The sequence below is a fragment of the Erpetoichthys calabaricus genome, chromosome 2 (genome assembly GCF_900747795.2).
Source record: "Erpetoichthys calabaricus chromosome 2, fErpCal1.3, whole genome shotgun sequence".
NCBI classification, from domain to species: Eukaryota; Metazoa; Chordata; class Cladistia; order Polypteriformes; family Polypteridae; genus Erpetoichthys; species Erpetoichthys calabaricus.
This window is the reverse complement of record NC_041395.2, coordinates 205,618,946-205,644,387: the sequence shown is the minus strand read 5'-3', so window position 1 is coordinate 205,644,387 and position 25,442 is coordinate 205,618,946. Positions and strand designations below refer to the sequence as shown.

Here is a 25,442-nt window from a genome sequence, read left to right as displayed (position 1 = left end):
GCTGTCTTTTATATATATAATAATATACACACACACACACATAAACATATATATACATATACATATATATACATATCTACATATACATACGTATATACACATATACAAATCCACATAAACATATATATACATATACAAATTTACCTATCTACGTATATATATATATACTGTATATATACATATCTACTTAGTGGCTCCTGTATTTAGGATATAGCAGGTTGGATAATGGACGGATGGACATTTGTATGCATAGCCCCATTTGCCCGTTTTCGTTTTTTTTCTTTCTTCAGTAATATTTCAGCAAACCCGGAGCTTGTCAGTTCAAATCGTGGTACTGACACCACTGTGTGACACTGAGGAAGTCACTTCACCTGCCTGTGCTGCAAAAAACAAAAGTAATGTAACAAATTGTACCTCAGATGTTGTAAGTTGGTGGAATAAAGGCATAAGTAAAATAGATAAATATGTATTATACACATAGGAACTATTCATTTATTTTCAGTTAAGTCATCTGCAACAAACTTTTATAAATGAGGGTTTCTGATTTTTAGATAGTGCAAACTGTTTCTTCTTTATTGATGTTTTCTCTTGGAGAGCTTTTTTCATTTCATTGAAAATGAAAGCAGCAGCTGCCAAAATATGTAGCTTTCTTATTAATTTTTCAACATTGTGTAAAATAAATGTATAAAGTAACATAAAAGGTTTAAATACTGGTTATCTTTTACACTAAAATATTACTAAAGAGATACAAAAAAAGTAAAATGGATATGTTTTTTTTTCTTTAAGGAGATTAAATATTACTGAAGAAAGAAAAAAAAAAATTAAACAGCCAAATGGGGCTATGCATACGAACTTAAAAGGTTTAAATAAAACAGAAATATATATTTTATTTTTACTTGCTTAACTTGTGGAGGGTGTATCCTGTAGCAAAGCCCTAACTTTTTTCGTGAAAGCCCGTTTCAGTCAATAAGTCTTAAAAAAACGTGTAAAGATATTGACAATAAGCTAAGTCATCTGCAGCAAAGTTTTATAAATGAGGGTTTCTCCTTTTTAGACAATAAGCTACGCAAACCCAGGAAGACATGGAATCGTTTAAATCAAGTATCATTACATCTTCCTTTCTTAAAGAGAAGTAAGGCAGTACTTATAAGCTTTCATATTTATATATAGACATATATATAGACATATATATATATATATATATATATATATATATATATATATATATATATATATATGTATCTGAAGCCGTGCAAGCACACTCTTGAGAATGCAACGTATAGTTGTACAGAAGAAAAGCAATCTTGCCTCAAATGAATGGCAACCTTTTGTAGGTCTATGAAGTTAATTTAAACTTTAGGTTTACACGGTGCTTTCTTTCCGAAGTACCTGCACTCATCAATATGTCTGTATGTGTCAGTCGGTCAAATCCACGCGCTTTGCACCGGCGAAGTACCGCTTTTAAATTTTTATTAAGAAGAAAATAAAACGTTTTTAAATTGAGGGAAATATACTAATAACAGTTTGTTAAGGATCAGTTTTTTTGTGAAGCTGCCTTTACTCGAGTGATCACTTCGACCTGACTTGGTGGCCAAGTATAAGCGTTACCTGGAAGTAACCACCCATACAATCAGATTGTGAATCAGACTACGAATGCCGTGAATGTAATTACACACTCACTGCACTTGCTTACGGTAATCGAACCTCGGACGTCAGCGCTAGAGGGGCTTAGCAGCAGTGAAATACTGCTTTTAAATTTTAATTAAGAACAAAAGAAAACCTCAGAGGTTCGATTCCCGAAAGGGAGTGAAGTGAGTGTCCGGTTACCTAGCAGGTAACGCTTATGGTCGGACAGCAACTGACGTAACATCAGCCACGGTGCCTTCAGTTGTGAGAAGCAGATCATAGAATGATTGAAAATAGTTTTGCATTTACCTTTTTAGTAAAAGGCGAGGTTTTAAGCCTGAGAAATCACCCCGTAAATGCACATGTTCAATTGCACATGTGTTAATATGTATGCTTACACAGTATTAAAAGACAGTCAAAAATTAACGTCATTTACCTTCGTTCCCGCGTTTGACTCGTGCTGTAAATCTCTTCCTTGTTTTTAGGTCACGTGATTACGTAGGAGTCGTGATGATGCGATACGTGACTCCGCCTCCTCCATTACAGTATATGGACAAAAAATATGTTCCAGTTATGACCATTACGCGTAGAATTTCGAAATGAAACCTGCCTAACTTTTGTAAGTAAGCTGTAAGGAATGAGCCTGCCAAATTTCAGCCTTCCACCTACACGGGAAGTTCGAGACTTAGTGATGAGTGAGTCAGTCAGTGAGTCAGTCAATCAGTCAGTCAGTCAGTCAGTCAGTGAGGGCTTTGCCTTTTATTAATATATATATATATATATATATATATATATATATATATATATATATATATATATATGTCAATGTATGTATGTATATATGTATGTCTAGATATATGTAGATATGTATATATATATATGTGTATCTATACTAATTAATAAAAGGCAAAGCCCTCACTGACTGACTGACTGACTGACTGACTGACTGACTGACTCACTCACTCACTCACTCACTCACTAATTCTCCAACTTCCCGTGTAGGTGGAAGGCTGAAATTTGGCAGGCTCATTCCTTACAGCTTACTTACAAAAGTTAGGCAGGTTTCATTTCGAAATTCTACGCATAATGGTCATAACTGGAACCTGTTTTTTGTCCATATACTCTAATGGAGGAGGCGGAGTCACGTATCGCGTCACCACATATAACGCCTCCTACGTAATCACATGAAGTGAAAACAAGGAAGAGATTTACAGCACGAGTCAAACGCGGGAACGAAGGTAAATGACGTTAATTGTTGAGTGTCTTTTAATACTTTGTAATTGTTGAGTGTCTTTTAATACTGTGTAAGCATACATATTAACAGATGTGCAATTAAACGTGTGCATTTACGGGGTGATTTCTCAGGCTTAAAGCTCGAAGTGATCACTCAAGTGAAGGCAGCTTCACAAAAAAACAGATCCTTAACAAACTGTTATTGGTATATTTTACCTCAATTTTAAAAGGTTTTCTTTTCTTCTTAATAAAAATTTAAAAGCAGAACTTCGCCGGTGTGAACCGCGGGGATTTGAGCGACTGACGCATACAGACATATTCATGAGTGCAGGTACTTTGGAAACAAAGCACCGTGTAAACCTAAAGTTTAAATTAAGTTCATAGACCTACAAAAGGTTGCCATTGATTTCAGGCAAGATTGCTTTTCTCCTGTCCAACTATACGTTGCATTCTCAAGAGTGTGCTTGCACGGATTCGTCATATTACAACCGGAGTGCTGAACTGACAAACTGGTATACAAACAGAACAATCGTAAAAACAGAATTAAATAAAAAGGCTGCTTCCGTTGGCGAAGCAACGAAAAAGGAAGACCTTATATGACGTTCGTTTATAAAACAGCGGACAGGCTGTGTGAAGTCAGCTACACAAAAAAACAGATCCTTAACAAATTGTTAGTGGTATATTTTACCTCAATTTAAAAAGGTTTTCTTTTCTTCTTAATGTAGAGAAAAGCCAAGCAAAATGACACCTTTTCTTCTTAATAAAAGTTTAAAAGCAGTACTTCGCCGGTGCCAAGCGCGGGGATTTCAGCGACTAACACATACAGATATATTCATGAGTGCAATTGTTGAGTGTCTTTAAATACTGTGTAAGCATACATATTAACAGATGTGCAATTAAACGTGTGCATTTACGGGGTGATTTCTCAAAGCTCGAAGTGATCACTCGAGTGAAGGCAGCTTCACAAAAAAACAGATCCTTAACAAACTGTTATTTGTATATTTTACCTCAAATTTTAAAAGGTTTTCTTTTCTTCTTAATAAAAATTTAAAAGCAGAACTTCACCGGTGCGAACCGCGGGGATTTGAGCGACTGACGCATACAGACATATTCATGAGTGCAGGTACTTCAGAAACAAAGCACCGTGTAAACCTAAAGTTTAAATTAAGTTCATAGACCTACAAAAGGTTGCCATTGATTTCAGGCAAGATTGCTTTTCTCCTGTACAACTATACGTTGCATTCTCAAGAGTGTGCTTGCACGTATTCGTCATATTACAACTGGAGTGCTGAACTGACAAACTGGTATACAAACAGAACAATCGTAAAAACAGGATTAAATAAAAAGGCTGCTTCCGTTGGCGAAGCAACGAAAAAGGAAGACCTTATATGACGTTCGTTTGTAAAACAGCGGACAGGCTGTGTGAAGTCAGCTACACAAAAAAACAGATCCTTAATAAATTGTTAGTGGTATATTTTACCTCGATTTAAAAAGGTTTACTTTTCTTCTTAATAAAAATTTTAAAGCAGTACTTCGCCGCTGCGAAGCGCGGGTATTTTGATATACATATGTAGATATGTGTATATATATATATATATATATGTAGATACAGTGGTGTGAAAAACTATTTGCCCCCTTCCTGATTTCTTATTCTTTTGCATGTTTGTCACACAAAATGTTTCTGATCATCAAACACATTTAACCATTAGTCAAATATAACACAAGTAAACACAAAATGCAGTTTGTAAATGGTGGTTTTTATTATTTAGGGAGAAAAAAAAATCCAAACCTACATGGCCCTGTGTGAAAAAGTAATTGCCGCCTGAACCTAATAACTGGTTGGGCCACCCATAGCAGCAATAACTGCAATCGAGCGTTTGCGATAACTTGCAATGAGTCTTTTACAGCGCTCTGGAGGAATTTTGGCCCACTCATCTTTGCAAAATTGTTGTAATTCAGCTTTATTTGAGGGTTTTCTAGCATGAACCGCCTTTTTAAGGTCATGCCATAGCATCTCAATTGGATTCAGGTCAGGACTTTGACTAGGCCACTCCAAAGTCTTCATTTTGTTTTTCTTCAGCCATTCAGAGGTGGATTTGCTGGTGTGTTTTGGGTCATTGTCCTGTTGCAGCACCCAAGATCGCTTCAGCTTGAGTTGACGAACAGATGGCCGGACATTCTCCTTCAGGATTTTTTGGTAGACAGTAGAATTCATGGTTCCATCTATCACAGCAAGCCTTCCAGGTCCTGAAGCAGCAAAACAACCCCAGACCATCACACTACCACCACCATATTTTACTGTTGGTATGATGTTCTTTTTCTGAAATGCTGTGTTCCTTTTACGCCAGATGTAACAGGACATTTGCCTTCCAAAAAGTTCAACTTTTCTCTCATCAGTCCACAAGGTATTTTGCCAAAAGTCTTGGCAATCATTGAGATGTTTCTTAGCAAAATTGAGACGAGCCCTAATGTTCTTTTTGCTTAACAGTGGTTTGCGTCTTGGAAATCTGCCATGCAGGCCGTTTTTGCCCAGTCTCTTTCTTATGGTGGAGTCGTGAACACTGACCTTAATTGAGGCAAGTGAGGCCTGCAGTTCTTTAGACGTTGTCCTGGGGTCTTTTGTGACCTCTCGGATGAGTCGTCTCTGCGCTCTTGGGGTAATTTTGGTCGGCCGGCCACTCCTGGGAAGGTTCACCACTGTTCCATGTTTTTGCCATTTGTGGATAATGGCTCTCACTGTGGTTCGCTGGAGTCCCAAAGCTTTAGAAATGGCTTTATAACCTTTACCAGACTGATAGATCTTAATTACTTCTGTTCTCATTTGTTCCTGAATTTCTTTGGATCTTGGCATGATGTCTAGCTTTTGAGGTGCTTTTCGTCTACTTCTCTGTGTCAGGCAGCTCCTATTTAAGTGATTTCTTGATTGAAACAGGTGTGGCAGTAATCAGGCCTGGGGGTGGCTACGGAAATTGAACTCAGGTGTGATACACCACAGTTAGGTTATTTTTTAACAAGGGGGCAATTACTTTTTCACACAGGGCCATGTACGTTTGGATTTTTTTTCTCCCTAAATAATAAAAACCATCATTTAAAAACTGCATTTTGTGTTTACTTGTGTTATATTTGACTAATGCTTAAATGTGTTTGATGATCAGAAACATTTTGTGTGACAAACATGCAAAAGAATAAGAAATCAGGAAGGGGGCAAATAGTTTTTCACACCACTGTATGTATATATATATATATAAATATGTAGATATGTATATATATGTAGATATATAAATATACTGTATATATGTATATATACGTGTCTGTGTGTGTATATATGTATGTATGTATCTATGTATGTGTGTATATATATATATATATATATATATATATATATATATATATATATATATATATATATATATATATATATATATATATATACTAGCAAAATACCCGCGCTTCGCAGCGGAGAAGTAGTGTGTTAAAGAGGTTATGAAAAAGGAAAGGAAACATTTTAAAAATAACATAACATGATTGTCAATGTAATTGTGTTGTCATTGTTATGAGTGTTGCTGTCATATATATTATATACATATACACATACACATATATATACATATATACACATGTATACACATATATACATTATATATATATAAATATATATATATAAATATATATATATATATATATATATATATATATATATATATATATATATATATATATATATATATATATATATACACACATATACATATCCATCCATCCATCCATCCATTTTCCCACCCGCTATATTCCTAACTACAGGGTCACGGGGGTCTGCTGGAGCCAATCCCAGCCAACACAGGGCACAAGGCAGGAACCAATCCCGGGCAGGGTGCCAACCCACTGCAGGACACACACAAACACACCCACACACCAAGCACATACTAGGGCCAATTTAGAATCGTCAATTCACCTAACCTGCATGTCTTTGGACTGTGGGAGGAAACCGGAGCGCCCAGAGGAAACCCACGCAGACACGGGGAGAACATGCAAACTCCACGCAGGGAGGACCCGGGAAGCGAACCCAGGTCCCCAGGTCTCCCAACTGCGAGGCAGCAGCGCTACCCACTGCGCCACCGTGTATATACACATATAGCAAAATACCCGCGCTTCACAGCGGAGAAGTAGTGTGTTAAAGAGGTTATGAAAAAGTAAAGGAAACATTTTAAAAATAACGTAACATGATTGTCAATGTAATTGTGTTGTCATTGTTATGAGTGTTGCTGTCATATATATATATATATATATATATATATATATATATATACAGTGGTGTGAAAAACTATTTGCCCCCTTCCTGATTTCTTATTCTTTTGCATGTTTGTCACACAAAATGTTTCTGATCATCAAACACATTTAACCATTAGTCAAATATAACACAAGTAAACACAAAATGCAGTTTTTAAATGATGGTTTTTATTATTTAGGGAGAAAAAAAATCCAAACCTACATGGCCCTGTGTGAAAAAGTAATTGCCCCCTTGTTAAAAAATAACCTAACTGTGGTGTATCACACCTGAGTTCAATTTCCGTAGCCACCCCCAGGCCTGATTACTGCCACACCTGTTTCAATCAAGAAATCACTTAAATAGGAGCTGCCTGACACAGAGAAGTAGACCAAAAGCACCTCAAAAGCTAGACATCATGCCAAGATCCAAAGAAATTCAGGAACAAATGAGAACAGAAGTAATTGAGATCTATCAGTCTGGTAAAGGTTATAAAGCCATTTCTAAAGCTTTGGGACTCCAGCGAACCACAGTGAGAGCCATTATCCACAAATGGCAAAAACATGGAACAGTGGTGAACCTTCCCAGGAGTGGCCGGCCGACCAAAATTACCCCAAGAGCGCAGAGACAACTCATCCGAGAGGTCACAAAACACCCCAGGACAACGTCTAAAGAACTGCAGGCCTCACTTGCCTCAATTAAGGTCAGTGTTCACGACTCCACCATAAGAAAGAGACTGGGCAAAAACGGCCTGCATGGCAGATTTCCAAGACGCAAACCACTCTTAAGCAAAAAGAACATTAGGGCTCGTCTCAATTTTGCTAAGAAACATCTCAATGATTGCCAAGACTTTTGGGAAAATACCTTGTGGACTGATGAGTCAAAAGTTGAACTTTTTGAAAGGCAAATGTCCCGTTACATCTGGTGTAAAAGGAACACAGCATTTCAGAAAAAGAACATCATACCAACAGTAAAATATGGTGGTGGTAGTGTGATGGTCTGGGGTTGTTTTGCTGCTTCAGGACCTGGAAGGCTTGCTGTGATAGATGGAACCATGAATTCTACTGTCTACCAAAAAATCCTGAAGGAGAATGTCCGGCCATCTGTTCGTTAACTCAAGCTGAAGCGATCTTGGGTGCTGCAACAGGACAATGACCCAAAACATACCAGCAAATCCACCTCTGAATGGCTGAAGAAAAACAAAATGAAGACTTTGGAGTGGCCTAGTCAAAGTCCTGACCTGAATCCAATTGAGATGCTATGGAATGACCTTAAAAAGGCGGTTCATGCTAGAAAACCCTCAAATAAAGCTGAATTACAACAATTTTGCAAAGATGAGTGGGCCAAAATTCCTCCAGAGCGCTGTAAAAGACTCATTGCAAGTTATCGCAAACGCTTGATTGCAGTTATTGCTGCTAAGGGTGGCCCAACCAGTTATTAGGTTCAGGGGGCAATTACTTTTTCACACAGGGCCATGTAGGTTTGGATTTTTTTTTCTCCCTAAATAATAAAAACCACCATTTAAAAACTGCATTTTGTGTTTACTTGTGTTATATTTGACTAATGGTTAAATGTGTTTGATGATCAGAAACATTTTGTGTGACAAACATGCAAAAGAATAAGAAATCAGGAAGGGGGCAAATAGTTTTTCACACCACTGTATATATATATATATAGCAAAATACCCGCGCTTCGCAGTGGAGAAGTAGTGTGTTAAAGAGGTTATGAAAAAAAAAAAGGAAACATTTTAAAAATAACGTAACATGATTGTCAATGTAATTGTGTTGTCATTGTTATGAGTGTTGCTGTCTTTTATATATATAATATACACACACAGACACACATAAACATATATATACATATATATATACATATCTACATATACACATATCTACATATACATACGTATATACACATCCACAAAAACATATATATACATATACAAATTTACATATCTACATATATATATATATATATATATATATATATATATATATATATATATATAGACATACATATATACATACATACATTCACATATAATATATATATATATATATATATATATATATATATATATATATATATATATATATATATATATATATATATAATATATATATATATATATATATATATACTGTATATAAACATATGTACTTATTGGCTCCTGCATTTAGGATATAGCAGGTTGGATAATGGACGGATGGACATCTGTATGCATAGCCGTATTTGCCCGTTTTCGTTTTTTTTCTTTGTTCAGTAATATTTCAGTAAACCCGGAGCTTGTCAGTTCAAATCCTGGTACTGACACCACTGTGTGACCCTGAGGAAGTCACTTCACCTGCCTGTGCTGCAAAAAACAAAAGTAATGTAACAAATTGTACCTCAGATGTTGTAAGTTGGTGGAATAAAGGCATAAGTAAAATAGATAAATATGTATTATACACATAGGAACTATTCATTTATTTTCAGTTAAGTCATCTGCAGCAAACTTTTATAAATGAGGGTTTCTGATTTTTAGATAGTGCAAAACTGTTTCTTCTTCATTGACGTTTTCTCTTGAGAGCTTTTTTAATTTCATTGAAAATGAAAGCAGCAGCTGCCAAAATATGTAGCTTTCTTATCAATTTTTCAACATTGTGTAAAATAAATGTATAAAGTAACATAAAAGGTTTAAATACTGGTTATTCTTTTACACTAAAATATTACTAAAGAGATACAAAAAAAGTAAAATGGATATGTTCTTTTTCTTTAAGGAGATTAAATATTACTGAAGAAAGAAAAAAAAAATTAAACAGCCAAATGGGGCTATGCATACGAACTTAAAAGGTTTAAATAAAACAGAAATATATATTTTATTTTTACTTGCTTAACTTGTGGAGGGTGTATCCTGTAGCAAAGCCCTAACTTTTTTCGTGAAAGCCCGTTTCAGTCAATAAGTCTTAAAAAAACGTGTAAAAATATTGACAATAAGCTAAGTCATCTGCAGCAATCTTTTATAAATGAGGGTTTCTGATTTTTAGATAGTGCAAACTGTTTGTTCTTCATTGACGTTTTCTCTTGGAGAGCTTTTTTCATTTCATTAAAAATGAAAGCAGCAGCTGCCAAAATATGTAGCTTTCTTATTAATTTTTCAACATTGTGTAAAATAAATGTATAAAGTAACATAAAAGGTTTAAATACTGGTTATCCTTTTACACTAAAATATTACTAAAGAGATACAAAAAAAGTAAAATGGATATGTTCTTTTTCTTTAAGGAGATTAAATATTACTGAAGAAAGAAAAAAAAAAAGCACAAAATGTCAACTTTAATCTTGAAATTTCCACTTTAATCACGTAGTTTATTTTGTCATTTAAGTAGAACATCATAAACTTCATCTTAAAATCATTTCATTTACCAGTTTCTCAAATCCCATCGTAACTGAAGTAGCACGTTAAATGCTTTGTTTTGTATTTGATCTTCTATGTACTATGTGTGTGAATCACTACGTGCATCCGGGCTTTCTCTTCCTCCGACAGGACACAGAATCCATTATATTCGTAATATTACAGCTCTCTGAATAATTAAAATACTGAGATGTATATGTGATATTATTTTCATGATGATAGGAGTTAAAGCATATTATTAAACATGGGAACACAGTGGCGCAGTGATTGTTCATGTCTCACGCAAGATGCTTGCTGCGCCATGCGTGACCTTCGATGAAATGCTTTACTGTAGCAGTACTGTCTCTTTCAAACGTACTAACCCCCAATTCCTGTCCTTACTATTCTTTCTCCAAATATCCAATCGCCACACAATCAGCTGTGTAATAGACGTTAAGCCATCCATAAGCTTAGAACGCAGATTCTTCAAAACTTTTAAGGAACATTGAAATATCTTCATAGTACATGTTTAAGTATTCTATCCATCTATCCTTCCAGTGTCGCACCAGCACCAGCAAGAATACAGCGCAAGGCAGGAACAATCAGTGAACGGAGTGCCAGATCCTCGCTAGCGCTGCGGCACCGTGTCCTCACATGTTTAATTATTAACAATATAGATTATTTAAATGAAGTTTTATCTGTATAATATAATAAACATTTTGCTGCATTTCATCTTAAAAATGATATCGTCATCATATGTAAATACGCGCTTTATAAAGTAGCTCAGGTTGTGCAATATTATAACTGTAGTGCAAGTTTACAGTGAGGTGATTGTACTTATAAGTACAAACAGTTCTACAAGGAGTACTTGATGGACTGATTGAGTGCGTTTATAGTTTTTGGGAGGAAACTGTTTCTGAACCGCAAGGTCCGTACAGGAAAGGCTTTGAAGCGTTTGCCGTGTGAGAGCAGTTCAATAGACAGCATGGCTGAGGCAGCGTGTACTTGACGCTGTATACTGATAAATCTCTTTCCGATCAGCTGCTGCAGATCTGCGATTCCCCACTCAGAAATAGTGGTGCAGTGAGAGTAATATGGAAAAAGATGATCCACTGTGGCAACTCCTAACGGGAGCAGCTGAAAGAAGAAAAAGAAGGTGCAGTGAGAGTAACAACGCTAAAGCAGCTATGGTATTTGGGATACTTTGGCTATTCCCTGGACCATCATATTGTTACAGGTTAATTACAATCAGATGCCTTAAACTAATAAGCAATATGCAGTTAGTTTCAGTGTATATGACAAAGCAGTGTCAGGGATGTGGATCTAAAAAAGAAAGGGTAACCACACAGGAACAGTAGCACTGCTTTGACGCTGGGTGCCGCCAGTTTGCAAAACCAAGCGGAGAACTTGAGTACGCCAGGGTGCAGGATGTGATAAAGAAGAAATGGTACAGTCCAAAGACATGCAGAAAGAAGGGGCAAAGAAGAAATGGTATCAATGAGGGAAGGGAAGAGAGAGAAATGTATAGGCAGAGAAACAACGAGGCAAAGAGGGCAAATGGCAAGAGCCAAAGTACAAGCTTTAGAGAAAGTATATGAATAACTGGTGACAAAAGAGGGAGAGAGAATGATTTTTAGAATAGTGACGGCTAGTAACAAGGCTAAAAAGGATTTTAGTCAGATTAAGCAGATGAAAGATGAACAAGGTGTGGTCTTAAATGAGCACAATAGGATCAAGAATAGACAAAAGACACACTTTGAAAAGCTGTTGAATGAAGGAAATCCAAGGTCAATATTTGGGTTGGAGTCCCAAATAATGGGATAGTACCAAGTATAATGAGGTGGAAAGCAAAAGAAGCACTGAAAATAATGAAAAATGGAAAGGCAAAGGGACTGGATGAAACACCAGTAGAAGTGTGAAGCATTTAGGAGAAGGGGGAATAGATGTGATGTGGGATCTAATGCAGCATTGCTATGAACAGGAGAGAGTAACAGAGAAGTGGAGGAACAGTGCGAGTGTACCCATTTATAAGGAGAAGGGGGATATTCAGGACTGTGGAAAGTATAAGGGATAAAGCTAATGTAACACGAAATGAAAATTTGGGGAAGGATTATAGAGAGAAAGTTTAGTGAAAAGACCACTATAGAAAAAGAGCAGTTTGGTTTTATTCCAGGTAGATGAACAACGGATGCAGTCTTTGCATTGAGGCAGCTCATACAGAAGCATCAAGAAAAACAGAAAGGATTGCATATGGTGTTTATTGATTTGGAGAATGCTTATAATAGAGTGGTATGTCAAGAGGTCTGGAGGTGAATAAGACAGAAAGGAGTACCAGAGAAGCATGTGAGAGATGTCCAAGATATGCATGAGTGAGTGAGAACACAGGTTTAAAGACAGTGTTTGTGTAACAGACAAAATCCCAAATATAGTAGGTCTGCACCAGGGATCATCTTTTAAGTCCTTACCTCTTTAATCTGGTTATGGATGTGTTGAGTCATAGGATAAAGACCAATCTCTTGGGGCATGCTTTCTGCTGATGACATTGTGTTCTATAGCACAAGAAAAGAAGTAGAGAGGAAGTTGGAAGAATGGAGAAGGGCTTTGCAAGATAGAGGGTTGAAGATAAATATGAAGAAGAGAGAATACATGAGGTTTAATGATGATCAGGTTTCAGGAATTAGCATGCAGGAGTGATATTGAAGAGTGTATAAATGTAAATATCTAGGATCAGTAGTTGACCATAATGGAAAACTAGATGCAAAGATAACCTATAACATGCAGTGTGGTATGAACAAGTGGAAGATGGTAGCAGGAGTACTGTATGATTGAAGAATCAAGGCTAAGGTTAAAGGTAAGGTTTTTAAAAACCAAGGTAAGACCAGCAATGATGTATGCAGCAGAGACATAGACAGTAAAAGGAATGTAGGAAAAGTTAGACGTGGCAGAAATGAGAATGCTGAGATGGATGTGTGACATTACAAAAAAAGGACAGAGTAAGAAATGAGGCAATCAAAGGTACAACAGAAGTGGGAGGGATATCTAAGAAAGTACAGGGAAATATGTTGAAGTGGTATGGACATGGGATGAGTACAGACAATGAATATGTGGGCAAAAGAGTGACGGGAACGGAAGTATAGGGGAAGACAAAAGCAAGGGAGGCCAAAGATTTAAAGTAAAAGGGTTTAACTGGTGAGGAGGTGCAGGACCACACTACTGTTTGGAAAAGGTTGATTAAGAATATCGACTCCACATAGAAGTTTGGAAAAGAGGAGGAGGAAGTATAACAGCTACAAGAATTATAAACTAGCACAAGGTTCATGAAGTACCTCCCTGTAGAATAACTGTAATCCTTACAATAGATGCTGCCATATGATCTTTAACTGTTAAGCAGATTGAGTAAATTCACAGTTTTGCATTGCCAATCCTGGTGTAAGCGAATTTGAGGTGTTTTTTTTAATTACTTTTGATGTGGTATGCAGAAAAGATTTAATGCAGTGCAAGAAAAAAAACTGAAGTGTTTCTCATTCTCATTTGCACATCAAGAAAGAATACTTTTTTCATTACTGCCGTGTGGATTACTGAAAACTGAGATGGTTACACCCTGTATCCCAAAATTTAAACAGGGTTGTGTATTATTCAAACATCTCAAGTGTGGGAAAGAAGGAAATGGATGATCAGAAAGGAATAATTTTACCTCATTTTCTGCAGCTCAAAAAACGGCAATAACTACTACAAGAATGTCAAGTAATTAGTTTTCATGTACACCTTTAAAAATAATTTATCCTCTTTAATAAAATCCCTGTGTGCGTCCATGGTGTCCATGTGTGTGTGTCTTTTGGTGAAGTGCGCATGCGCTGGGCACGGTGCGATGCGCGATATTACTGTCAGAGAAAGTTAGAGGCAGTTTTACGGAAATACAAACCAGTATTACTGTGAGAGGAAATTAAAGGTACACAATACAGTGACTCATATTACAGCCACATACAAGCCAGTATTACTGTCAGTGGAGATTAAAGGCATATTACCGACACGCACGCCTGTATTATCATCATAGAAAATTAAAGGTATATTATGGACGTACAAGCCAGCGGACGTAGAAGACAGTATTACTGTCACAGAAAATTAAAGACACACAATACATGGCGGCAGCCTACAAAGAATGGTCAGCTCAGCAAGTAAACATCAACAAAAGAAAGGCTGAAAGAAAGAAAAATACGACCAACAAAAAGAATGAGGTCTAAGTCCCTTGCCATTTAATATAGACTGTTCCTACTAATGTTTATGCACTACTGTTCTAGCGCCCGTTATTGTGACGGGCTAAAGGACTAGTTTCATTATAAACTGCTCAAAAAAAATTAAAGGAACACTTTGAAAACACATCAGATCTCAATGAGAAAAAAAATCATGCTGGATATCTATACTGATATGGACTGGGTAATGTGTTAGGAATGAAAGGATGCCACATCGTTTGATGGAAATGAAAATTATCAAACTACAGAGGGCTGAATTCAAAGGCACCCCGAAAATCAAAGTGAAAAAATGATGCAACAGGCTAGTCCATTTTGTTGAAATTTCATTGCAGCAACTTAAAAAATCATACTCAGTAGTTTGTATGGCCCCCACGTGCTTGTACAGGTGCATCACAATAAATTAGAGTATCATCGAAAAATTAATTTATTTCAAAAAGTGAAACTCCTATGTTATATAGATTAATTTCACACGGAGTGATATATTTCAAGCGTTTATTTATTTTTATTTTTGCTGATTATAGCTTATAGCTAATGAAAACCCAAAAATCAGAATCTCTGAAAATTTGAGTATTGTGAAAGTGTTCAATATTATAGACACATGGTGTCACACTCCACTCAGCTAATTAACCCAAAACACCTGCAAAGGTGTCCTGACCCTTTAAATGGTCTCTCAGTCTGGTTCAGTAGGCTACACAATCATGGGGAAGACTGATGATTTGACAGTTGTCCAGAAGACAGTCATTGACACCATCCACAAGAAAGGGTCACTGCTAAAGAAGCTGGCTGTTCACAGAGTGCTATATCCAAGTATATTAATGGAAAGTTGAGTGGAAGGAAAAAATGTGAAGAAAAAGGTGCACAAGCTACAGGTATAACTGCAGACTGCAGTTGGGAGTCAGTGCTGCTAGAGCCCCCAGACACAAACGTATCTGGGACATGAGATACAACTGTCACAATCCTTGTGTCAAGCCACTCCTGAACCAGAGACGTCAGAAGCGTCTTACCTGGGCTAAGGAGAAAACGGACTGGACTGTTGCTCATTGGTCCAAAGTCCTCTTTTCAGATGAAAGTAAATTTTGCATTTCATTTGGAAATCAGTCCAAAGACATGCAGGTTAAGAGTATTGGCGATCATAAATTGTCCCTAGTGTGTGCTTGGTGTGTGTGAGTGCCCTGCGGTGGGCTGGCGCCCTGCCCGGGGTTTGTTTTCTACCTTGCGCCCTGTGTTGGCTGGGAATGGCTCCAGCAGACCCCCGTGACCCTGTAGTTAGGGTATAGCGGGTTGAATATTGGATGGATGGATTTGGAAGTCGGGCGGCATGGTGGCGCAGTGGTAGGGCTGCTGCCTCACAGTTAGGAGACCTGGGTTTGCTTCCCGGGTTCTCCCTGCGTGGAGTTTGCATGTTCTTCCCGTGTCTGCGTGGGTTTCCTCCGGGCGCTCCGGTTTCCTCCCACAGTCCAAAGACATGCAGGATAGGTGGATTGGTGATTCTAAATTGGCCCTAGTGTGTGCTTGGTGTGTGTGTGTGTGTGTGTGTTTGTGTGTGTCCTGCGGTGGGTTGGCACCCTGCCCGGGATTGGTTCCTGCCTTGTGCCCTATGTTGGCTGGGATTGGCTCCAGCGGACCCCCGTGACCCTGTGTTCGGATTCAGCGGGTTGGAAAATAGATGAATGGATTTGGAAATCAAGCTCCCAGAGTCCGGAGGAAAAGTGGAGAAGCATAGAATCCAAGTTGCTTGAGGTCCAGTGTGAAGTTTCCACAGTCAGTGATGATTAGGGAAGCCATGTCATCAGCTGGTGTTCATCCACTGTGTTTTATCAAGTCCAAAATCAGCACAGCTGTATACCAGGAAATTTTAGAGCACTTCATGCTTCCCTCCGCTGAAAAGCTTTATGGAGATGCTGATTTCATTTTCCAGCAGGACTTGGCACCTGCCCACACTGCCAAAAGTACCAATACCTGGTTTAATAACCATGGTATCACTGTGCCTGATTGACCAGTAAACTGGCCTGACCTAAATCCCTTAGAGAATCTACGGGGTATTGTCAAGAGGAAGATGAAAGACACCAGACCCAACAATGCAGATAAGGTGAAGGCCGCTATTAAAGCATCCTGGGCTTCCATAACACCCCAGTAGTGCCACAGGCTGATAGCCTCCATGCCATGTCGCACTGATGCAGTAATTCATGCAAAAGGAGCCCCGACCAAGTATTGAGTGCGTACATGGACATACTTTACAGTAGGCCAACATTTCTGTATTAAAAATCTTATTTTTTTATTTGTCTTATGTAATATTCTAACTTTCTGAGAAACTGAATTTTGAGTTTTCATTACCTGTAGGCCATAATCTGCAAAATGGAAAGAAATAAACGCTTGAAATATATCACTCTGTGTGTACTGAATTTATATAATATATGAGTTTCACTTTTTGAATTGAATTACTAAAATAAATTAACTTTTCAATGATATTCTAATTTATTGAGATGCACCTGTATGCATGCCTGATGATGTCAGGGCATGCTCCTAATGAGACGACGGATGGTGTCCTGGGGGATCTCCTCCCAGATCTGGACCAAGATATCACTGAGCTCCTGGACAGTCTGGAGTGCAACCTGCCGGCGAAACAATGTCCCAGAGGTGTTCTATTGGATTTAGGTCAGGCGAGTGTGGGGGCCAGTCAATGGTATCAATTTCTTCCTCATCCACGAACTGCCTGCAAACTCTCACCACATGAGGCCATGAATTGTTGTGCACCAGGAAGAACCCAGGACCAACTGCACCAGCATAGGGTCTGACAGTGGGTCCAAGGATTTCATCCCGATACCTAATGGCAGTCAAGGTGCCGTTGTCTAGTATGTAGAAGTCTGTGCGTCCCTCCATGGATATGCCTCCCCTGACCATCACTGACCCACCACCAAACCGGTCATGGTGAACGATGTTACAGGCAGCATAACGTTCTCCACGGCTTCTCCAGATACTTTCATGTCTGTCATATGTGATCAGGGTGAACCTGCTCTCATCTGTGAACAGCACAGGGCGCCAGTGGTGGATCTGCCAATTCTGGTATTCTATGGTAAATGCCAATCGAGCTCCACATTGCCGGCAGTGAGCACATGGCCCACTAGAGGACGCCGGGTCCTCAGGCCACGCTCATGAAGTCTGTTTCTGATTGTTTGGTCAGAGACATTCACACCAGTGGCCTTGTTGGAGGTCATTTTGACGGGCTCCGGAAGTGGTCATCCTGTTCCTCCTTGCCCAAAGGAGCAGATACCGGTCCTGCTGATGGGTTAAGGACCTTCTACGGCCCTGTTCAGCTCTCCTAGAGTAACTGCCTGTCTCCTCGAATCTCCTCCATGCCCTTGAGACTGTGCTGGGAGACACAGCAAACCTTCTGGCAATGGCACGCATTAATGTGCCATCCTGGAGAAGTTGAACTACCTGTGCAACCTCTGTAAGGTCCAGGTATTGCCTAATGCTACCAGTAGTGACACTGACCATAGCCAAACACAAAACTAGTGAAAAAACAGTCAGAAAAGATGAGGAGGAAAAAATGTTAGTGGCCTCCACCTGTTAAACCATTCCTGTTTTGGGGGTTGTCTCATTGTTGCCCCTCTAATGCACCTGCTTTCTTAATTTCATTAACACCAAAGCAGCTGAAACTGATTACCAACCACCTCTGCTACTTAACTGACCAGATCAATATCCCACAAGTTTCACTGACTTGATGCTGTACTCTTGATTAAAAAGTGTTCCTTTAATTTTTTGAGCAGTATATTAGCATTTTACCTTTTTCTGAATGCACAAATTAACAGCTGCAATATGTTTTAAACATGATGTTTTTGTACTCTGGGATTTCATATCAAACTGAAAACCAAAAAGGTGAATTTGCACATTACAATTTGTTAGGTGATGGAGAAGAGAGCCTGAGAATCAGTTTATCATTTACTATAATGTTATGCTATGGGATTAAAGTGGAATTTTTAATAGAGTTAACTGTGAAAATCAGTAAACAAAAAGTAACTGACACCTCTACTACTTAAACAGTCTATTAAATATTATTGTGTCTTAAATAGACAGCACAACCCTCAACAAAACAAAAAAAAAAATATTTCAAACACTAAAACAATTGAGACATACTTGGCGGCTACAGTGGAACCTCGGTTCACGAACATCTCGGTACACGTACAACTCGGTTTATGACCAAAAAGTTCGCCAAACTTTTGCCTCGGTTCACAACCACACACTCGCTATTCGAACAAGCCAGTTTCCCTTTCGGTTTGTGTGCGCCAATGATTTCCGCACGTGTTGCATTGTTCTCGGTCAGACGTGCGTGCGTGTGTGCTTTCGCTGTGAAGTCTTTGTGCTCTATTTCATTTCCCTTCCGGTTCGTACGCGCTGATTACTGTATTTAAGCATGTGTTCAGCTTCTCCCTGTTCATTGTTCTCAGTCAGATGTGCGTGCTTTACCTGTTAACTCTTTGTGCTCTACAGTATTTCATGTGCTTTTGCAGTTAACCATGGCTTCTAAGCAAGTGAAGAGCGGTGAGAAGAAAGTGTTGCAATGTTACTTTTCTCTTTTTTCAAATGTTCATTTTTTTCCCTGTGCTTAAAACTCATTTAAAAAGAGTGTTTACAGCGATTGGGTTGTAATGTTATTAGCGTGAACTCCTGTAATGTTACTTTCTTGGTTGGCTTTTAAATAAAGTTCAGATTTGTTCAAATGTTCCTTTTTTTTCCCCCTGTGCTTAAAACTCATTTAAAAAGTGTGTTTACAGCGATCGGGTTGTAATGCTATTAGCGTGAACTCCTGTAATGTTACTTTCTTGGTTGGCTTTTAAATAAAGTTCGGATTTGTTCAAATGTTCCTTTTTTTTCCCCCCCTGTGCTTAAAACTCATTTAAAAAAAAAGTGTTTATACAGTGATCGGATTGTAAGGGTATAGCGCAAACTGCTGCAATGTTTACATGGGGGGCTCGCGTGCAGGCTGAGAGAGAGAGAGAGAGAGAGAGAGAGAGAGAGAGAGAGAGAGAGAGCGAGCCTGCGCATGCAACTGAGCAGGGAGCCAAGGTGTTTGTGTCAGTGTTATTCAATGTTTTTACATTAGTTTACTATTACACTGTGCATTCTATGGTGTAATTAACTATATTTGTGCTTAAAAATCTTTAAAAAAATATATTTACATACAATTCGTACGGTCTGGAACGGATTAATTGTATTTACATACAGTCCTATGGGGGAAATTGCTTCGGTTCACGATCAGAGGTTTGGAACGAATTTTGGTTGTGAACCGAGGTTCCACTGTATAAGTAAAAACTACACGCAAGTACATACTTCATAATTATGCATACAGTAATATCTCAATTAACAAAATATATGCATCTGGGACTTAGTTTGTTATAAAAAAATGTTTTTAACATTGGAAAATTTAACATAGGAGGTATATAAAAGTGGTGGTTTACACGGGTGTCACGGCAATTATGCTGTCTGCCGTACCCTTCCTTGACTGGTCTAAAATGCGATTACCAGCTTCTGCCATGTGTTTTTACACACTCTCATCTGCCTCGTTCACTTCCAAGCTGTTTAAATTGCTGGTTCCATCTTGCCTCTTAGCCCAGCTGAGGTGTAACACCATCTGCATTGCTTTCCCCAAACTAAGTCAGACTATCTAAGCCAGAATTCCTTTAGCAGACACACCAGTAGCCATGTATTAAGACCACTGGACGTTAGCAGATGGGAGACATTTCTGAAGTGATTGCAGGTAAACACTGCAGGCTCCTCATTTCATGATCGGGTGTTAACCTTAATTAGTCTGCTAGTTAGAGTTTATTTTCTCCCACTTCACTGACTGACTCGTACCACTGTTGCAAAGCAAATACAGTACAAGAAATTTTCTTCCTGTCCACCTTTCTTGTTTGCATCACCTAGTCTATCAAGGTGAACCGCATGGTACTCTGGGTAATTCTCCCAAAGAGGTAGTCTCATTTACTACACATTTCATATACAAGTTCATATACACAGACATCACCTTAAGACTCTAAAGTACAGACACAAAAATCATATTCCTTTTGCATGCACGTTTTGATATTTTATGTTTAAAAGTGTTCATAAATTTTTAACATACTAGTAAAATGGCATTCTAAAAGTCCATAATGAAAGAATATTTTCACCATCTATACCCCTCCGCATTATTGAGGATCAACCAGTATATCACCTGCTGCTAAACCAATCTATTGGTCTTTTTTCTGATTTCTAGTCCGAATAGGAAAATTGACACGAGAGTACAGGCTGAAATTTAATTGCATTTGTTTATCAAGTTATGCATTTGTATTTGTTCATCTTGCTTTTATTAAAAAATATTTGCACACATTTATCTAAAAAATGTTTGATTTGACCTTTCCATGGGACTGTTGCAGCAAGATTTAAGCATATTTAATGCAACATGTCCTGCCACAGGATTTGAGCAAAATTAGTTACTTTAACTGTTTAATTTCATCTACCAAAAGAAGCTTCCAAGCCTGGCTGTTGACCACTTTTAATTTTTAAATTATATTTTTTAAAATGGGCAATCAATGAAAATTAAGTCTACCTTTTACTAGTTATTTTATATTAGGGCACTTCAATTATTTATTTAACATAAAAAAATTCAAGAAAGCCTACTTACCCTTCTGCAAAATTGCTGTTTTCATGCCAGTCAACAATACGACAGATAAAAAGGGTTTTGCAGTAATCTTCAGGTCGCATTGGAAAATCAGCAGGACAGCTAGCTAGAGGAATGTTCACTCGAGGCACTCTGTGGTCCACTGGGGAAAACATGGCATATCTCTTCTCTGGCAATAATTTGATAAACCCTGTCACGGCTCGAGAATGCTTCTTCTCTACAATGTACACAACCTGGGGTAGAAGACAAACACATTGTAAACATACTTTTGATTAGCCATTAATGAAGAATCTAGGTTAAAAATCACACATCTCCCACATAATGTAAGAGTGAAAATATGCCTAAATAACCTGAATCAAGATCATTCCAAGAAATACTATAAACTCATTATGCTGGTGCTTTAAGTCTATAATATAAAAAGATGTGCATGAAGGCATTCTTTAACCCTTTAACCGCCAACTCCCTAAATATTCCCCACGCCAGGCGAAATCTGAACAATTTTCGTTTTTTTACTTTTTTACATTTTTTTTTACATTTTTTTACATTTATTCAAGCAGTATTGACCACTAAATGTTGTGCAAGTTGCCAGTGTATACACGAAATCTATAAATGTAACCTGAATTCTCAGCTAAGCAAAACATCTTGATACCAAACCGTGCCCTTTTCAATGGTAGATACTGTCGAAACTGTAAGCGGCCCTTCCACGACAATAACCTTTCATCAACTGCAACTGACGGTCCTGGCATGTAGGGCAACTGAAATGCTTCAAATAAATGATCAATCAAAGGACGTAGCTTGAACAAGTGGTCGCGGTTTGGATCTTTCTTATCTGGCTCGTTTCTGTTGTCATTCAAATGAAAGAATTTCAGCAGCAAAGAGAATCGGTTACGTGTCATGACAGCTGCAAAAATAGGTGTTGCATACATAGGATCTGTAGACCAGTACATCTCAATATCTGGTTTTCTGATTATTCCCATCAACATCAAAATCCCAATGAATTTTTTCATTTCGTTTTCATCAGTGTCAAACCAAGCACGAACACGGGAATGTGGAGGTAAATTGGGATTTTTCTCAATAAACTGTGCTGCATACAGATTTGTCTGATGAACAAAATGTCTGATCAAATCAGGTGACACAAACAGCTCATAAAACTGCTCAGCAGTGTAATTGTTTACATCAACAATAAAGCCACACGTTCCCTCAAACGAATGCAGAAAAGGTAGTTCACCTCGGGCAGCAGCCCAGCTGAGATGCTGGGGATACACCCACTCAGCGTCGTCATCCGATGCGTCTTCATTCACAGTATCATGCAGCGCACGTTGCTGCTCATCACTGTCACTAAAATCTTCTTCAGAACTGCTACAATCATGATCAGCCTGCAAAGCCTCACTTGAAGTCAGTTTACGTTTCGCCATATTCACAGCTGTTACATGCGAATCACGTCACATGACCGGCCAAAACAACCACAGACTTGTCGAAATACAACGTAGTAATAATACCCACGCCAAACCGTCAGTTATACTACTTGCCAGGCATTCATATAACCACAGGCAAATGTGCCGGATAATTCCGGCAGTATGGCGTTAGCAATAAAACAACGGTGCCGGATATATCCGGCAGAGGGCGGTTAAGGGGTTAACTTCATTCTTTAACACTAGAATTACCAAAGCATATGAAAAAACTCGTAAACCCGGCCGAACTTAAATCCATTCGCACCTCTCTATCAGTGTCTTTTGTGTTGTATATGTGTTGATAAGCAAAAGCAGCAAGCAGCCTGCTATCTCCGCTGCAAGAAGGGCAAAAAGCTCTCCCAGCTCAAGTCTTGTTTATCTGGGAGTGAGTTACCTGGAGCTGTATAGGGTAAATAATATATCATTATTTGGAACACATGCATGTGTGTTCTGTGTCTACAAAGATCTATGTAAGTGTAGGAGGACAGGGAATGCAAGAAATGTTGAACATGTACCTAAAAGACAAACTTTTTCTATGTTTTAGTACTAACGACAATATTTGACATGAAGTGTATAATGTGTGAAGACTGAAGTGTGCTTTTACTCAAGACTATAACTGAAGAAAAAGAAATTGTGTTAGTGCACTTTGTTGGCATGACTGCTTTGGTAGTACAACGGTAAGAACTGCTGACTCATAATCAACAGGTTGCGGGTTTGAGCCTTCCCGCGTACCAAAATAAACGTTTTGAATAATAAGCTGCACTTATTGTTACTATTATACAAAAAAACATATATTTGATTTGAATCTGTAACAGCTGGTGTAAATGTATGGTACTTGTAAAGGTTAGTTTTTTTTTTTTTTTTTTTTAATTATTCAGTTTTATTCTCTCAGTCGCGTTCACGCTCCCCCTAATCTGACACTGCTCTTTTCAAATAAAGACGTGCTATAATAGAGGTGAACTCAGATGAGGAAGGGGGTTCTACATTGGAGAAAGAGAACAGAAGTCCTCCCCACAAGAAACGTCCACTCACATATAAGAACAACACAGCTGCACCAGGCGTAAAGGTGAAAGATGGCACCGTTTGGATGCCACAAGAGGTCCAGCGTCATCCTGCCACAAACCTGTCCTTCAAAGAAAAAGCACGGCTTACAGAGCTTGCCAAGGTATCATGCAAAGTCCAGTTTGTGATTATGTTTTGTGATGGTCTTTATTTAAAAACATTTATGTTACTTACATAAAAGCTGGATCGAATGATATTTACCATGATTTATTTACGCATCTTCCTACAGTGTAAAGTTGCAAGTTAACTGCAGAGCTTCCTCTGTTTGCTCGACACGAGCATGCTGACAAAGTGCATGTGTACTGAAGTGATTTTAGCTGTAGGTTTATTCAGGAAAAGATCCCAGTCGCCCTATGGGAGAAAGTCTTTCTGAGACTAAGGTCATAAAGCTTATGAAACCGTTTCTGGACAAAGGCAGAACTGAAGCAACAGTTGCGTGGAGCGTCCACCTGCAGTTAAAGTCACTTGAGAGTGGAATAAAATAAAAGACAGTAATATCAGCATGCCAGACATTATGGAATCCCAGTTAAGATTGTTAATGTTATTAGAAATTCATATGAGGACTAACCTGTAGGGTAATCCATAGTGGGCAGCCTACGGAGGATTTCAAGATGAGAATTGGGGTAAGGCAAGGCTGCCTGCTGTCACTATTTCTCTTCTTCCTGGCAATAGATTGGATTATGGAGACATCCACAGTATTGAGGCAAACAGAAATCCAGTGGACACCCTGGATGCAACTGGAGGATTTGGATTATACTGACGATATGGCACTACTATTGGACACACAGCAACAGATGCAGGAGAAAACTAACCAAGTAGCAGCTACCTCAGCACAAGTAGGGCTAAATATAAACAGAAGGAAGACCAAGATCCTGAAGATCAATACAAGCAACCTGAACCAGATGATGCTCGAAGGAGAAGCTTTGGAAGAAGTAGAAACATTCACCTACCTGGGAAGTATCGCTAACAAAGAAAGTGGGACAGATGCAGATGTAACAGCAAGAATTGGCAAAGAAAGAACAGCATTTATGCAGTTAAAGAAGATATGGAAATCACAGGTAATCTCAGTCCAAACTAAAGTTACACTGTTTAACTCAAATATTAAGGTGGTGCTGTTGTACTGCACAGAGACTTGAAGAATCACAGCAGCTATAGTCAAGAGAGTGCAAGATTTCATAAACAGCTGCCTAAGGAAGATGCTACAGATTTACTGGCCCAACACAATCAGCAACAGTGACCCCTGGAAGAGGACTAACCAGCTACTTGCAGAAGACATATACTGTGGTATAGTGGGTCTGCGGCTCAAAAAAGTGGCCATTTTAATTAATAAATAAATAATGAACATGCTCACGCTGGGGAATTGGAGCAGGTGCAAGAGGTCTGCTGAAGACATCCCGTATCCAGATCGGTCCTGTTGAGCATTCTGGGAGCAGAAGTGACCATCAAGCTTGGGGTACTTTTGCTGGGTAGAGCCATTTGCAGTTGTGGAAGTGCAAAGCGCTCCCGCCAGATGGGGACTGGATTGGCA

At 38.5% G+C, this 25,442-nt stretch overlaps 1 protein-coding gene across 4 annotated transcripts in view; it reads right to left on the bottom strand.

The window, feature by feature from the left end:
* Nucleotides 1-25,442, bottom strand: part of dis3l2 (DIS3 like 3'-5' exoribonuclease 2) — a 612,176-nt gene that overhangs the window by 353,512 nt on the left and 233,222 nt on the right. For all 4 annotated transcript variants that reach the window (XM_051922221.1, XM_051922220.1, XM_051922222.1 and 1 more), the window contains exon 8: nt 21,405-21,634. In XM_051922221.1, the coding sequence (XP_051778181.1) occupies nt 21,405-21,634 (230 nt within the window). The remainder of the gene's footprint in view (nt 1-21,404; nt 21,635-25,442) is intronic.